This window comes from Tenrec ecaudatus, chromosome 10, assembly GCF_050624435.1.
Source record: "Tenrec ecaudatus isolate mTenEca1 chromosome 10, mTenEca1.hap1, whole genome shotgun sequence".
In the NCBI taxonomy this organism is placed as follows: domain Eukaryota; kingdom Metazoa; phylum Chordata; class Mammalia; order Afrosoricida; family Tenrecidae; genus Tenrec; species Tenrec ecaudatus.
Genome location: NC_134539.1, coordinates 142,662,765 through 142,676,509, shown reverse-complemented (window position 1 = coordinate 142,676,509; position 13,745 = coordinate 142,662,765). Strand labels below are relative to the sequence as shown.

Sequence of the window (13,745 nt, the reverse complement as noted above, 5' to 3'; positions counted from 1 at the left end):
TTAGACTGACGGAAGAAAGCCAGCTTGGCAATGGGCAGGATGACGAAGCAGCCTCTGAGATATGTGGCTCAAGGGGCAAGAGCATTTCACTTCATGATATACACCTTAGCCTTCTAACAAAGGACTCAATGCTTTGGAAAACTTAAAAATGGCTGTCAGGTCAATTCTGACTCATAATGACCCTATAGGATAGAGCAAACCGCACACCCTGGTAGGGTTTTCAGGGCCATGAATCTTTATGGAAGCAGACTGTCACATCTTTGCCTGCGGAGCAGCGGGTGGGTTTGAATCACTGACCTTTCCGTGCAGCAGCCAGAGCTCCTTTTAGAAACGTAAGGGACTCATGAATAGCATGAAATATTGGTTTCATTTCATAAAAATTCAATTCATTGGCTTGATAAAGTAAACTTTGGCAGGGCCAATTTCACATAATTTCTGCCATTGAACCAGACTATAATTTTCTCCAACTTATTATCCATTAAAGTAGCTATTAACTAAACCTGATGTCGGTGGATGGCTATTTACATAACAGGGTTTAATGAAAGTCCTAAGGAAGCAACTTTTATTGAGAAATGAAGTTTTAATTAGCAATGTATAATCTCTTCAAGCAGAACAGCGTGATTATAATTTACCACCAGGCAGGATAAGGTCTTATCACAAATAATTTGTTTTTAATTTACCCTAAGTAGCTACTATTTAAAGTCACTATACTATGTTTTGCTTAGTGTATTTTAACTCCAACTGGTTTCCTTTATAGGGAGTTTTGGCGGCGGTGTGGTTGAACGCTCAGGTGCTGCCCACTGGAGAAAGAGGTGACATTCTGTCTGTCATCATTTAGAGCCTTGGAAATCAAAGGGGGCAGTTCTCCTCCATCCAGAAGAAGCACCATGAGTTGGAATTGACTCGATGACAATGAGTTTGGTTTGAATGCTCCCTTTATATTTCCTCATCAGGTCTGTTACATTTATCAGAAATAATAATAAAGAATAACTTCTTTCCTTTTAATAAGCAACAAACTTAAGTTTCTTTATCTGTGGAGTAAGAGAGCTCATGAAAATGGTCAGATAGAATAAGAGGTTTCATGTAAAGTATTTCTAGCATAGCTCTACATTAACATAATAGAGATGAAAATATGGACACCAAGATCATTTTTAAATGAAAGTAAAAACCTTCAAAAGACTTCAAATTAGTATCTCTCAAGGGACATTAATTAGGCTTTAGTACTTGTAGTAGATCAGATACCTATAAAGTCTTATTAGTTTACAACCTTCTGTAACTATTTTATTTTATAACTCAAGTTCACAGATGGTTGACAGCTAGGAACCTACTAGCTTGCTGTAATGGGATCCTGGACAGTGAACTTAACTGACCTCTTCACCACTGTTGGATTGGTTCTCTGGAAACATCAATTTCAGAACAACAGGTGTTCAAAACAGCTGTCTTGAAAAGTCAAGAGACTTTTTTACTAATGAAGCAAAGAAGCAAATGCCAGTGTCAATACCCTATATGAAAAGTTCAACTCTAGCCCAGCAGTTTCTGAAATCCTACTATGATCAAATAATTGCAGTTAGAATTAAGGTAAGAGTTGAATGAGCTGTATATACTGTTAACAACTTACAACTAATGCTTCCTATATAAACAAACTGTATAGTCCTAGAAGATATGAAATGTATCATTAACTTAACATTCCTTCATATTTCAAAGCAGTGGTTTCTCAACCTGGGGGTTGAACAACCGTTTCACAGGGGTCGCCTGATTCATAACAGTAGCAAAATTACAGTTACGAAGTAGCAACGAAAATTATTTTATGGTGGTTTTTTTTTAACACAACATGAAGAACTGTATTAAAGGGTCGAAACCTTAGGAAGGTTGAAAACCACTGGTTTAAAGGATCATTAATTGCCATGTCTAAAAACCTGTTGTACGGATGGTGCTGTTGAGTTGGTTCAGACTCATTAAGACCTGAAATTGCCTGGTCCTGTGCCATTCTCAGACCTGTTCTTATGTTTGAGTCCATTGTTGCAGCCATATGTCACTCTAGGTCGATGAGAGTCTTCTTTTTCACTGCCTCTACTTGACCAAGTATGCTGCTTGTCTCCAGGGACTGGTCTCTCTTGCTAACATGTCATTTAAAATAACAATTGTGATTCAAAAAGCTATTTCATAGAACTGGATTGAAGTAATACTTTAAATGTAGAAAGGTATCTCTAATATGTTGTTGTCAGGTGCTATCAAGTCAGTTTCAACTTAGAGCGACCCTATGTACAAGAGTATGAAACACTGTCTGGTCCTGTGCCAGCCTCATATGTTCTTATGTTTGAGCCCATGTAGCCACTGTGTCAATGCAGCTTGTTGAGAGCCTTTCTCTTTAATTTACCGTATATACTCACGTATAAGCCGAGTTTTTTTAGCACATTTTTAATGCAGTTTTTGTGGTAAAATTAGGTACCTCAGCTGATATTAGGATCAGCTTCTATGGTAAAGGTATACTAAAAATGGTATATAGTCACTTTATTTTGGGGGGTATTTTAAAGTGATATTACATCAATCATAACCCAAAAAAGAAAAATATATTAAACTGAAACATGATGAAATTTTTATGTTTCTTTAATTAAAATAAGAAAGTATGGTGTGACATGTTTCCAAAAATATGCCAGGGAAAAATCTATTTCTACAATAAAATATAATGTTTTACACCATGAAATAATGAGTTACTGGGCCTAGAGCTTAGGAACACAGTTTCAGGGGACATCGAGGTCAACTGACATAACCAAGATAATATTCTATCATCTTACTTTGGTGAGCAGACACTGGGGTCTTAAAAATTTGTGAGCTCCCTGTTTGGAGGAAAGAGGAATTTAAAAAATTGAAGATGCAGGGAAACAATTAGTCTAATGGACTAATTGTCCACAGGAAGATCAGTCTCCACAGCTGAGATCAGAATAACTAGAGGGTACCTGGCTACCACTACCAACTGCTTGGAAAGGAATCACATTAGATAATTCTGGATAGAGTAGGAGAAAAGGCCCTTAGACCCTCCTCAGGTCTGGAAATCTAACAAGAAGTCCTGTAAGAGGAACAATAACATTAGGGAGTTATGCACATTTTAGAATAATCAAACACTGGAGATCAAAAGGAAGCATTTCCCCAAGGGTAAAATTCAGAAGGATTAGCAAAGTAGAAAGAATAGAAACTGGAAATAGGAAAAAAGTGGGATAAGTAATATTACATTGTAGGACTACAATCAGTAACATGAAATAAAAGGTATGAATTGTTGAATGAAACACTGACTTATTAGTGCAAAAATGTCACAGAACATTAAAAATATATTTTCAACATAATAATTATTAATCATAAAGGCTTGGCAAGTAGCATTACTGAAGAATATAGGAAGTGTCTCCAAGTTTGCTTTCTTCTAATATTAATGTATTTTAAGTCACATGATTCCATTTATAAACCATAATTAGGATAAATTATTATTTTCTGAGTGAAGGTTTTTATCCAAGGTTTCAAAGTTCTTAATTAAAGTGTGCTAATTTTATAAAGTCAAAATAATGCTAAGCAAACTTTTATGGATTAATGTACCCACCTGGATGGCATGTTTTGACCTATTTATATTGATAAAAGAAAAGCTCTTCAAAAATAAAGACATGAAGATATTATCAATCTCATAGTACCTTTATCAATGAACAAACTCCAACTGTAATAATAAATTGAGACACTATCCCCAAGGGATATGAAATTGATTTAACTCAGGAATGTATTATTCTGAAAGAAAGCTTCCTAAAGATTTAAGTATGCTTTGGAAAATTCCCTGGGAGGCCTATTGTTTTACTCAATGTAAAAGGATGAAGCTCAATGCAATGAACAAAATCTTTGTTACAGTCTACATACAGCAGAAACCTGTGTATGACTATAAGTTCACCAGAATGCATTTGTCGAAGCCCTTCTAAGTCTTCAGATTTTTGAAGAAGACGTGCACCATTAGTAGCAACAGAACCCAATATGCAGGGTCCTCAAAAATATACAGCTGAAATCTGGCAATTAATTTTGTTTTCCATGTAGCATAAGACTCATGACTCATTGGCTGGCAGAGCAGACAACATAATCAATAAAGTTTTTTTTTTAAATAAGTAAGATGCAATGTGGTAGATTTTAAACTTAATGTATACAGACCAGGGGTCCTCAAACTTTTTAAATAGGGGGCCAGTTCACTGTCCCTCAGACCCGTTGGAGTGCCGGATGATAGTTAAAAAAAAAACTATGAACAAACTCCTATGCACACTGCACTTATCTTATTTTGAAGTAAAAAAACAAATGGGGAAAAACACCCAGTAGGCCAGATAAATGTCCTTGGTGGGCCGTATTTGGCCTGCGGGCCGTAGTTTGAGGACGCCTGATATAGATCAACATTTTTGTCCAGACTTCTTTATTATGGTTGGGTATCCTGGTTTTAGCACAAATCATCTATTTGGTCTTTTGACTACATCTATTCAGTCTTTGAACATAATTATCCTATAGAATAAAAGTAATATATTACATAATTCAATTTTCTGTGCTATACAGTTATATATATTAGCTAAAAAAACCCACAAAGATAAAACATGACAACATATACCGACACAGGGTGCTTCAAATTGTTCAAAGAAAAATGATCTTTTAATTCAATTTTCTCACATACTTTTTGAAGTTCATGTGTGTGGGTATGTATCAAACTGAAGAAATAGTGAGGACAGAAAAGGCTGTGAACTAAAACAACAATGAAGGCCATCAACCCATTGCTGTTGATAGGAGGTAGGGTTATTACAACAACACAATCAATTATTTTGTGCTCCTCGTTGCCTAGTCATTATTGAAAAAAATTCAGCACTGTAACTTTTAGAATAGTCAGTAGGCATGTGTGAATCTTGCCCTGAGGGTTTACATATGTGACACTGTATTTCCTTAGGAAGAACATAAGAGAAGATGGGAGGAAGAGAGATAGGAAAAAATGAGAAGAATCTGTAAGATAAAATAAAAAATGGGCTGCTAGGTATAATAGAATGTAGACTATTAAGGGCATAAGAGATAGCTTGGTTCACTTTTAACAAACACAATGCAGAAGCTGAATTGTAAGAGAAGAAGCACACGGCCTAAGCGAATACAAGGTGTTGAACGGACCATGTAGCAGACACCAAGGAACAAAAACAATCATTGTGTGATCACCTTCCTCACATAATCGCTGAAGACAAAAGTGTGCATAAGCAAGTGTGGTGAAGAAGGCTGATGGTGCCCGGCTACTGAGAGATGTAGCGTCTGGGGACTTAAAGGCTTGAAAGCAAACAAGCGGCCATCTAGCCCAGAAGCAACCAAGCCCACACGGAAGCAGCACACCAACATAGGTGATCGTGAAGGGCAGAGGAGACCAGGTCTCAAACAACAAAGGTGGGGTGGTGGTGGGAATCACATCACCATGAATGAGGGGGAGTGCATGATGGGGACCCAATGTCCATCTGTAGACAGCTGGACATCCCTTCCAGAGGGGTAGTGGGGAGGAGATTAGTCACTCAGGGTTCAGTGTAGCAACAATGAAACTCAAAACCTTCCTTTAGTTCCTCAATGCTTCCTCCCCTACCAATTATCATGACCCCAATTCTACCTTGCGGACCTGGTTATACCAGAGGATGCACAGCGGTGCAGTAGGAATCTGGAAACACAGGGAATCTAGGATGGATGAACCCCTCAACACCCGCGGTAGGAGTGGCGACACCGGGAGGGAAGGGGGTGTAGAAAGGGAAAACCGTTCTTGGAGATGGGCAATGGGGAGGTGGGTGAGGGGAGACGCCGAGCAGTGTAAGATAAGATATAATAATTATTTATAAAATATTAAGGGACCAGGGAGAAGTGGGGAGCGGGGTGGGAGGGGGAGGGGAAAAAAAGGGAAACCAAGCTGATTCCAGGAACCCAAGTGGAAGGTGAATTTTGAGAATGACGAGTGCAACGAATGTATAAGGGTGCTTTGCTCAATTGATGTATGTACGGATTGTGGTAAGAGTTGTATGAGCCCCAATAAAAAGATTTATTAATAATAAAAAAATAGGAAAAGAAAAAGAAAAGAATTGCAAAAATAAGCTCCTCAACTAGACTTGATGAAAATAAAATAAAGATCTCTGAAAAGATGAGGTTCTGGTTATAGAAGTAGGCAACATGCCACAAAAAGAGCAAAAGAGAAAAAGTGCCTGAATAGAAGAATAATTCATTGTTTGGATGTTGCCAGGACAATACTAGAAAGCAGTCTGAAACTTCAACTATGTTCAACTATGTAAAAGTAACAAATAAGAGGACCTGATGCAAAGGGCTTAAGTGGAGAGCAAATGCTTTGAAAATGATTAGGACAAAGAATGTACAGATGTGCTTTATACAACTGATGTATGTATATGTATGGATTGTGATAAGAGTTGTACGAGTCCCTAATAAAATGTTAAAAAACCTAAAAAACAAAACTAAATCTTCTGCCAGGAGTTTAAGTGGAGAGCAAATGTTTTGAGAATGATGAGGGCAACGAATATACAAATGAGCTTTAGACAATTGATGTATGTATGTATTGTGATAAGAGCTGTATGAGTCTCCAATAAAATGATTTAAAAAAAGTAAAAAATAACAAAAATAGAAAACGTTTTCTAGTTAAGCACATGATTATCAGCACCAAATTCATCTGAGGTCGGTCTACCATCACTTCTGAAAACCCGGATCTAGGGCTATTTTCCATCACCACCAGGCCCTTGGTTTCTTTCAGAACTGTTGGGAATTATAATGCAGTTTATTTGCTAAGTGCAATTTATTTGTGGTTTATCTTTTGTCTTAGGTTCATCAGAAATAAATTGGTTGCATGATAAAATAGATCAGCTTTCTTCTTAATGGAGACGTAACTAAGTGTGAAAGATGGAAAAAGAAATTGTGGCCTGTTGTCCATTTCCACTTGGCATCACTTTACCCTTCCGTGATTCTAACCTCTTAAATCCTGTTGGGTGCGAGCACCGCCCATGCTCTGCCTTGGCATTCGAAGAGATGTTCTTAATGGTGTGTGTCTCTGCTCATCCAGGTAAGCAAGGTCCTCCAAATGGGCAGAACTGGTTGCTGACAAGACAGAAGATTTTAGTTAGAACACGTCATTAGAAAATGTCTTTCCCCTAGTCTGTATCTCTCAAACTTTGATATTACATGCTCCAGTAGATATAGTGGAGCAAGAATTTGCTAAACTCAACATCCTATCAGTGTTTAAAACAAGTGCCGGGGAAACATAACAAGTGCTGTCTTCAGCTCTGTCGTCACTATCAATTGTCTAAACTCACGGGTAGTACTAACAAGAAAGCCGGCAAATACATTAGTCAAGCTCTTTTTAGAGAAGACTTGTTTATTCGAGAAAAGTTAGTCATTTTATATTAATATGGGTGACACATTTGTTTCTGACAACAAAAAACATTACATGTTCGCTTTGGTGGGGAGCACAAATCCCATTTGTAAAACAAGGATACAAACATCTTAAGCAGAGAAATATTTTCCAAATTATACTGGGCTGCGACAAAAACATGAAGCTCTCTCACCAACATGTTCACTTCCTGATATATGTGCTGCCAACATGAGCACCCCACTTTGTGGTAAAGAGTGAGCTATAAACACATTCTGAGAACGTTTATATCCATGTTAACGATTTATAATAGCACCAAACCCAACCCAGGACAGACAAGTACATTCTGACTTGTGACCACCATAAAACAAAGTAGAACTGCTCCATAGGGTTGTTGTTCTGTTTTTTTGGGGGGCTGTAATTTTTACAGAATTAGTTTGCCAGGTCATTTTCCTGGAGCTGCTGAATGGATTAAAATCGCTAGTCTTTTGGTTAGCTGTCCAGTGATTAACCGCTGCACCACCAGGGCTCCTGAACTCCAGACTAGTCCTGGTAAGAGTGAGCAATCACTCTATCCTAATGCTCCTCGTTGCTCTAAGCTTTCTCAGTTTATCACTGTAGCAACACGTAGCTCCAAGGATGCTCACATCACCCTTCTGTAGGTGCTACTGATCTCTGCCCCACCTTTTCTTCACAGCATTTTTCACCCAACACACTATAAAAATTACTTATTTATTATATTTTCCCTAGCAGAAATGTAAGCTCCACCAGGGTGAAAATGTTTTGTTTGTTGATGACTTTCAAGTAGTTTGAACAGTACCTGTATTAGACATACATTAAATTTCCAATAAACACTTGTCTATTGGGTAATGGAAAAGAAGGCCCTCAGAGATGGACTGACACATGGGCTGCAGCAGTAGGCTCAACCATAAGAACCGTTGTGGGGATGGCACAGAAAGGGCAGTATTTGGTACTATTTGTACACAGGGTCACCATGAGTCAGAAATGACTCAGCGGCACCTAACAACGACGGACTGAAAACTTGTACTTCTGTATATAGTTTGCGATTTGGCTATGTTCAATCAACCAACAAATAACAAACTGACCTTTGATTTACTGTAGCAATCTCAAACACTGCCGTGCACATAATCATCTCACACAACTGCCCATGACAGCTCTGTAGGGACACACATCTTTCCACCTCATAGAGCTTCCACTACTCAGAAAAGGTGCTGGCACAATTTTTTGAAATAATTCTGTCAGTTAAATCAATACTAATGTATCTAGTGAACCCTTTACAGCTGCAAATATGAGATAATTAGGCAAGTGGAAGTGAAGAAATAGGAAAAACAAATCTACAACGAAAATGTTTATGTAAAAAGAGAAAGCTTTTGTCACTAAAAAGCTTTGTTTTCAGAGGAGGGAAAAGGAATAGGAAAAAGAGAGCACATATTTTCTTGAGATTTATATCAGATCAGGGTAGCCGAGGACTACTTTCTTGTGGAACATTTAAGTGACACACGTAAGAGCCCTGGTGGCATAGTGGCTATGAGTAGGGCTGTAATTTGCAGCAACAGCAGTTTGAGACCACCAGCTGCTCCATGGAAGAAAGACAGGGGTTTCTACTCAGTTCAGTGACACTCTTAAATGAAGTTAAGATAACTTTTTTTTACACCACACATACGCAGGCCCCGAATCAAGTAGATGTCATATGGTACAAACAACTAACTAGAGACAACTAACTCTATACTGAGTTTGGAAAGGAGTTTGAAATAGTTTCTTCTTAAATCAGGTGCCACTAATGCAAACAGATACAGTAACACAACCATCACTCTGGCCAGCGTGGGCAGGCCGCCTGGAACGCCACGCTGTTTGCTATGCCCGGGCAAGACGCCATTCTGCTGTCCTCATTCCCTTAGTAAACACATAGAGCCAACATCCTGATGGATAAAAAGACCGTTTTTTTGGTGAAAATCCTCCTCATAGTTTCTGGTTCGATTCATTTAAGTGACCCTAGATTCCCATTTTATCATTTACCTGAGTCTTAAGATCTTTTTCTTGGAAAATGTTCAGCTCCAAACACTAGGAAGTAGATGGTCAAAGTCTGTATTTTAACTGACTGCTATTGTTTTGTACATTTCCTGACAGACCCCTTCGAGAGTCTCACCCAAAGCACTGACAGCAGCTGCTTCAAGCAAACACTTCCTGCTTCCCACATCCCTCCAATGCACTGCCAATTTCACCGGAATACACTGAGGATGGCCACGGACAGCCTAATCGGAGAATTTCTGCCACGCCACTTCAAGTCCACAGCGCGCGCTACTTCCTTTCTCAAACCGGGCTTAAAAATGATAGGTAATGATGATTTCCATCTTGAGAACACACAGGCTTATTTTTTCCCTATTTTAGAATTTATATTTAAACATCTAAATTTGCATTCAGAGAGCAGAGCTACTCCAGGAAAAATACAAGTCTTACTGATGTAAATACCTAACTTATCCTTGATCATCTTATTCCATTTAAACTTTTGATGTCTTCGGCAAACAGCAGTGTCCTCATAGGTGCGAGGTAACCTTAACTGCTACAGTCCACTACAGACTTCATTTGAGTCTTTATGTGTCTACAACTAAACAGCTTAATCTACTTGACTACTATATTTATACTTAGATGAACAGATCTCTATTTTTATATGGTTCATAACCATACATGATTTACTTAAAAATTCCACTACATATTTTTTCATATGGATTACAGATGAAGTAAAAGCTAATAATTTTTAATCATCATAAACAGTTGAATATGTATTAATTCCCTTCTCCTTGCAAGTAAAAATGTTGTCAAAGCATGGGATATACAAATTTCATTTCTTGGCGCTTGTGGCAGTTTGATTTTATGTCAACTTGCACTTTTGTAAAGGGGTGGATTTCCAACCTATCAATCAAGTCACAACCTGATGATGCCTCTTTGGAGAGTGGCATTTTTTTACAGAAAGACGCTAGGAATTCTCTCACGCCCTTCATCCTTGCGGAGACTCTTTTATCTTCTTTCAGGAGCAGTCTCATGTGGGTTGCTGACACTGAGAACCAACCTCTGAGCTTCACATTTCTGCATCATCAGCAGTTGGCAATGTGGGTCTGATAAGGGCTCTGGTTAGCATCAGATCCATCAACTTGAGTTGAATAGGTTGGGATACTTTTTCGATATAAAATTATTTCTAGATATAGAGTTATTTTTCATACACATATTTGTGTCACTCGTTTTGTTTCTCTAGACAACCAACCTAACACAATCCAGCAGCAGCCTTAATGAGTAAATAATCCTTTGACAACTTCATGGTTATGTCAGAAAATGTTGCCATATAATTGCCAAGAGCCCTGGTGCTACAGTGAGTTCACTGCAGGGGAAAGATGAGGTTGGTTGTTTCTGCAAAGATTTACAGCCTTGGCAGCTCTACGAGGAGTTCTGTCCTGCTGTGCAGGCTTGCTAAGATTTAGAATTGACTCAAAGTCAGTGAGTTTGGGTTAAATAATGCAAAGAAGCGGAGGCCAAAGTGACTCTCTTCTCCATGCAGATAAGTCTATAACATGGCAAAGATCATTTACACAATTATTCCCTTAAGGGTTTTTTAAAATGATGCTAAAGGAATTTTCACATCATTATAAAACAGTTTGACCTCTAAAATAAGTAAGTATATTACTCATATTATGATTAAGTTTAAAACAAAAGGGAAATTTAAAATCTGGATTTGAACAAAACCTTTTATTGCTCGCATGTATCATTCATTCCCCTTCCCACTCTCACCCCCAACTGCCTGAGCTGTTCATATGCTTAGAACAATTTCTTAAGTTTAAATACAATGAATCTTTCCTCTGCTTCAGGCTCACCTCATACTTGAAATCTTCGATTTTCCCTGATCACCAAGGATACTTGGGTATTTTCTATCTCCTTCAATTTAGGAAACCACTTTCTGAACACAATAAAAAAAAGCATATTCTTATCTTATCTAGCATGCTAAATGAGAGGAGAGGACCTTCTTGAGCTAAGAAAATTTACTTAAAAAGATGATTTAGCTATCTAATAATCATTTTAGCCACTATAAGTTGTAGTCAATATCAAGCATATGTACACATACATTTAACAGGTTAACTCCCTGTGAAAGAACTTTTTTTTCTTCCTATATTCTGCAGTCATTTAAAAACCTATAGTCCATTAAATTCTGAATATAATTGAGTCACTGGTATACCGCTCACTTTTTCTGCTTCATTGTGAGCATCCTGAAATCATGGTTTCCAAAGACAGGACACAACTCAATCCAAACCATCCCCTGACCTATAACTTCCCCTGTAGGAAACACAAGGTCTGATTATATTACATTCAATACTGACGAGATACAATTTTCTGGTGAAGTAGTTTGTTCAGCACTGTCAATAAATAAACCTTGACAGCATAAAATCTTCAAGGCAGATTTATTGAACCTCTGAATCTCAAAGTATATTTGCCTTTCACCTGTGCTTTGAAGAAGCACGATCAGCCACTAGAAAGGCCAAAGTTATGGGATGACAACAGTGGCAGGTAAAAAACATAATTAAGCACAGCAATTTAGGCTAATATAATTTACTTTTAACATGGAGGAGAGGCAGGAGAAAAAAAAAGAAAATCCCTTAAATGTGTATAGGATATATTTTCCAATATTTAAAACCAATTCCAGTAACAAGAGAAACCACTGTTTTGTAATATTTGATATAAACAGAATATTTTATATTAAAAAGCATATAAAAGTGACAAAAACATGGCTTGTAGATTAATTTTTTAATAAAATAGACCTCATAAAATTTTAAAATGCTTCTATTTCAAAATAACTTTTAGGAAAATGAAGACAACCAACAGCTCAGGTGAAAACATTTATCAACACTTATCTGAAAAAAACATGTAAACAAACAGTACAAATTTTTTCAACAAAATATTAAAAATCCAAACAAGCCAATAAAAAATGGGCAAAATATCTAAAAAGACATTTCAACCAAGGAGATGTACGGATGGCTATTAAGCATATTATTAGTCACTTGTCCTTAGGTGCTACGGAGTTGCTTCTGACTCATAGGAACCCTTGCAACCCTGCGTACTGCACCAGCACTGCTCAGTCCGGTGCTGTCATAAGTTGTTAAAACAAACTAACACCGACTCGATATCAAGTCACAGCGACACTATAGGGCAGGACAGAACTGCCTCTAGAGGTTTCTGAGACTGCAAATCTTTACGAGAGTAGAAAGCCTCACGTTCCCTGAACAGCTGGTGGTTTTGAACTGCTGACCTTGTAGTTAGCCGTCTAACTCATAACCCACTGAACCACCAAGGACCCTCTCATTAAACTTCAGAGAATGTAAATTAAGACCATGTCCCTCTAGAAAAACTATAATAAAAAGATAATAACAAAAGGTAGAGAGAAATCAGAGCTCTCATACACTGCTGGTGGGAATATAAAATGATGCAGGAACATTGGAAAACAATCTGGCACTTTCTTGAGAAGTTAAATATAAACTGCATTACCTAGCAATGTCAATGATAGGTATCTACCTAAGATAAATGAAAACATGTCTTCCCAAAGTTTACAGTATTATTTACAACAGCTCAAAATTGGAAACAACTTAGATGCCCTCACAATTGGTGAATGAATAGAAAAAAGTGGTATATTCAAATATGGAATACGACTTGGCATTAGAAGAAAACTGGGCTCATACATGCTATGTCATAGGTGAGTTTTCTAAGCATTATAATGACATTCTACCCATATACATCAATATCTCATTAATATGAAATGTTCAGAAATGTCAATCTATGATGACAGAAAGTGGATAAGTGGTTGCCTGGGCTGGGAAAGGGATTAATATTAAATAGAAAGAGAGATCATATGTTGCTATGAGCAACATATGTACAGGGGCACAGTATATTAAGCACTGGGCTACTTCCCACAAGGTTGGTGGTTGAAACCCACCAGTGGCTCTGTGGGAGAAAAATGAGGGTGTATGCTCCTGAAAAAATTATAAATATAAGCTGTTTTTTATTTTATGGATGTTTTTGTAAATGTGGGAACGTAAAGAGTCACTTGAGGAAAATGAGCTTTCCCCAGGTTAAAAAAAAAAAGGCATACATATGTAATGCTACCCAAGCACTAAACAAAAGCTTGGTCAAAGAAGAAACACGGAAAAGCTGAACTACTGTTAGAACAGGATTTTGCACTCCGATAGATACTCCTGGTAAGCTTACTGTCAGAGTGGCAGTGTGAAGCCAATAACCCCTCCTCAGGAGAGAAGGCTTCTGATCCCATGAAGGTGTATTGCCTAGATCTTCTATACAGCCA

The 13,745-nt window shown here is 37.7% G+C and overlaps 1 protein-coding gene across 9 annotated transcripts in view; it reads right to left on the bottom strand.

The window, feature by feature from the left end:
- The window catches only part of TANC2 (tetratricopeptide repeat, ankyrin repeat and coiled-coil containing 2), a 364,118-nt gene that overhangs the window by 147,211 nt on the left and 203,162 nt on the right, over window positions 1–13,745 (bottom strand). For all 9 annotated transcript variants that reach the window (XM_075562035.1, XM_075562037.1, XM_075562040.1 and 6 more), the window contains one exon: window positions 6,991–7,116. In XM_075562035.1, the coding sequence (XP_075418150.1) occupies window positions 6,991–7,116 (126 nt within the window). The remainder of the gene's footprint in view (window positions 1–6,990; window positions 7,117–13,745) is intronic.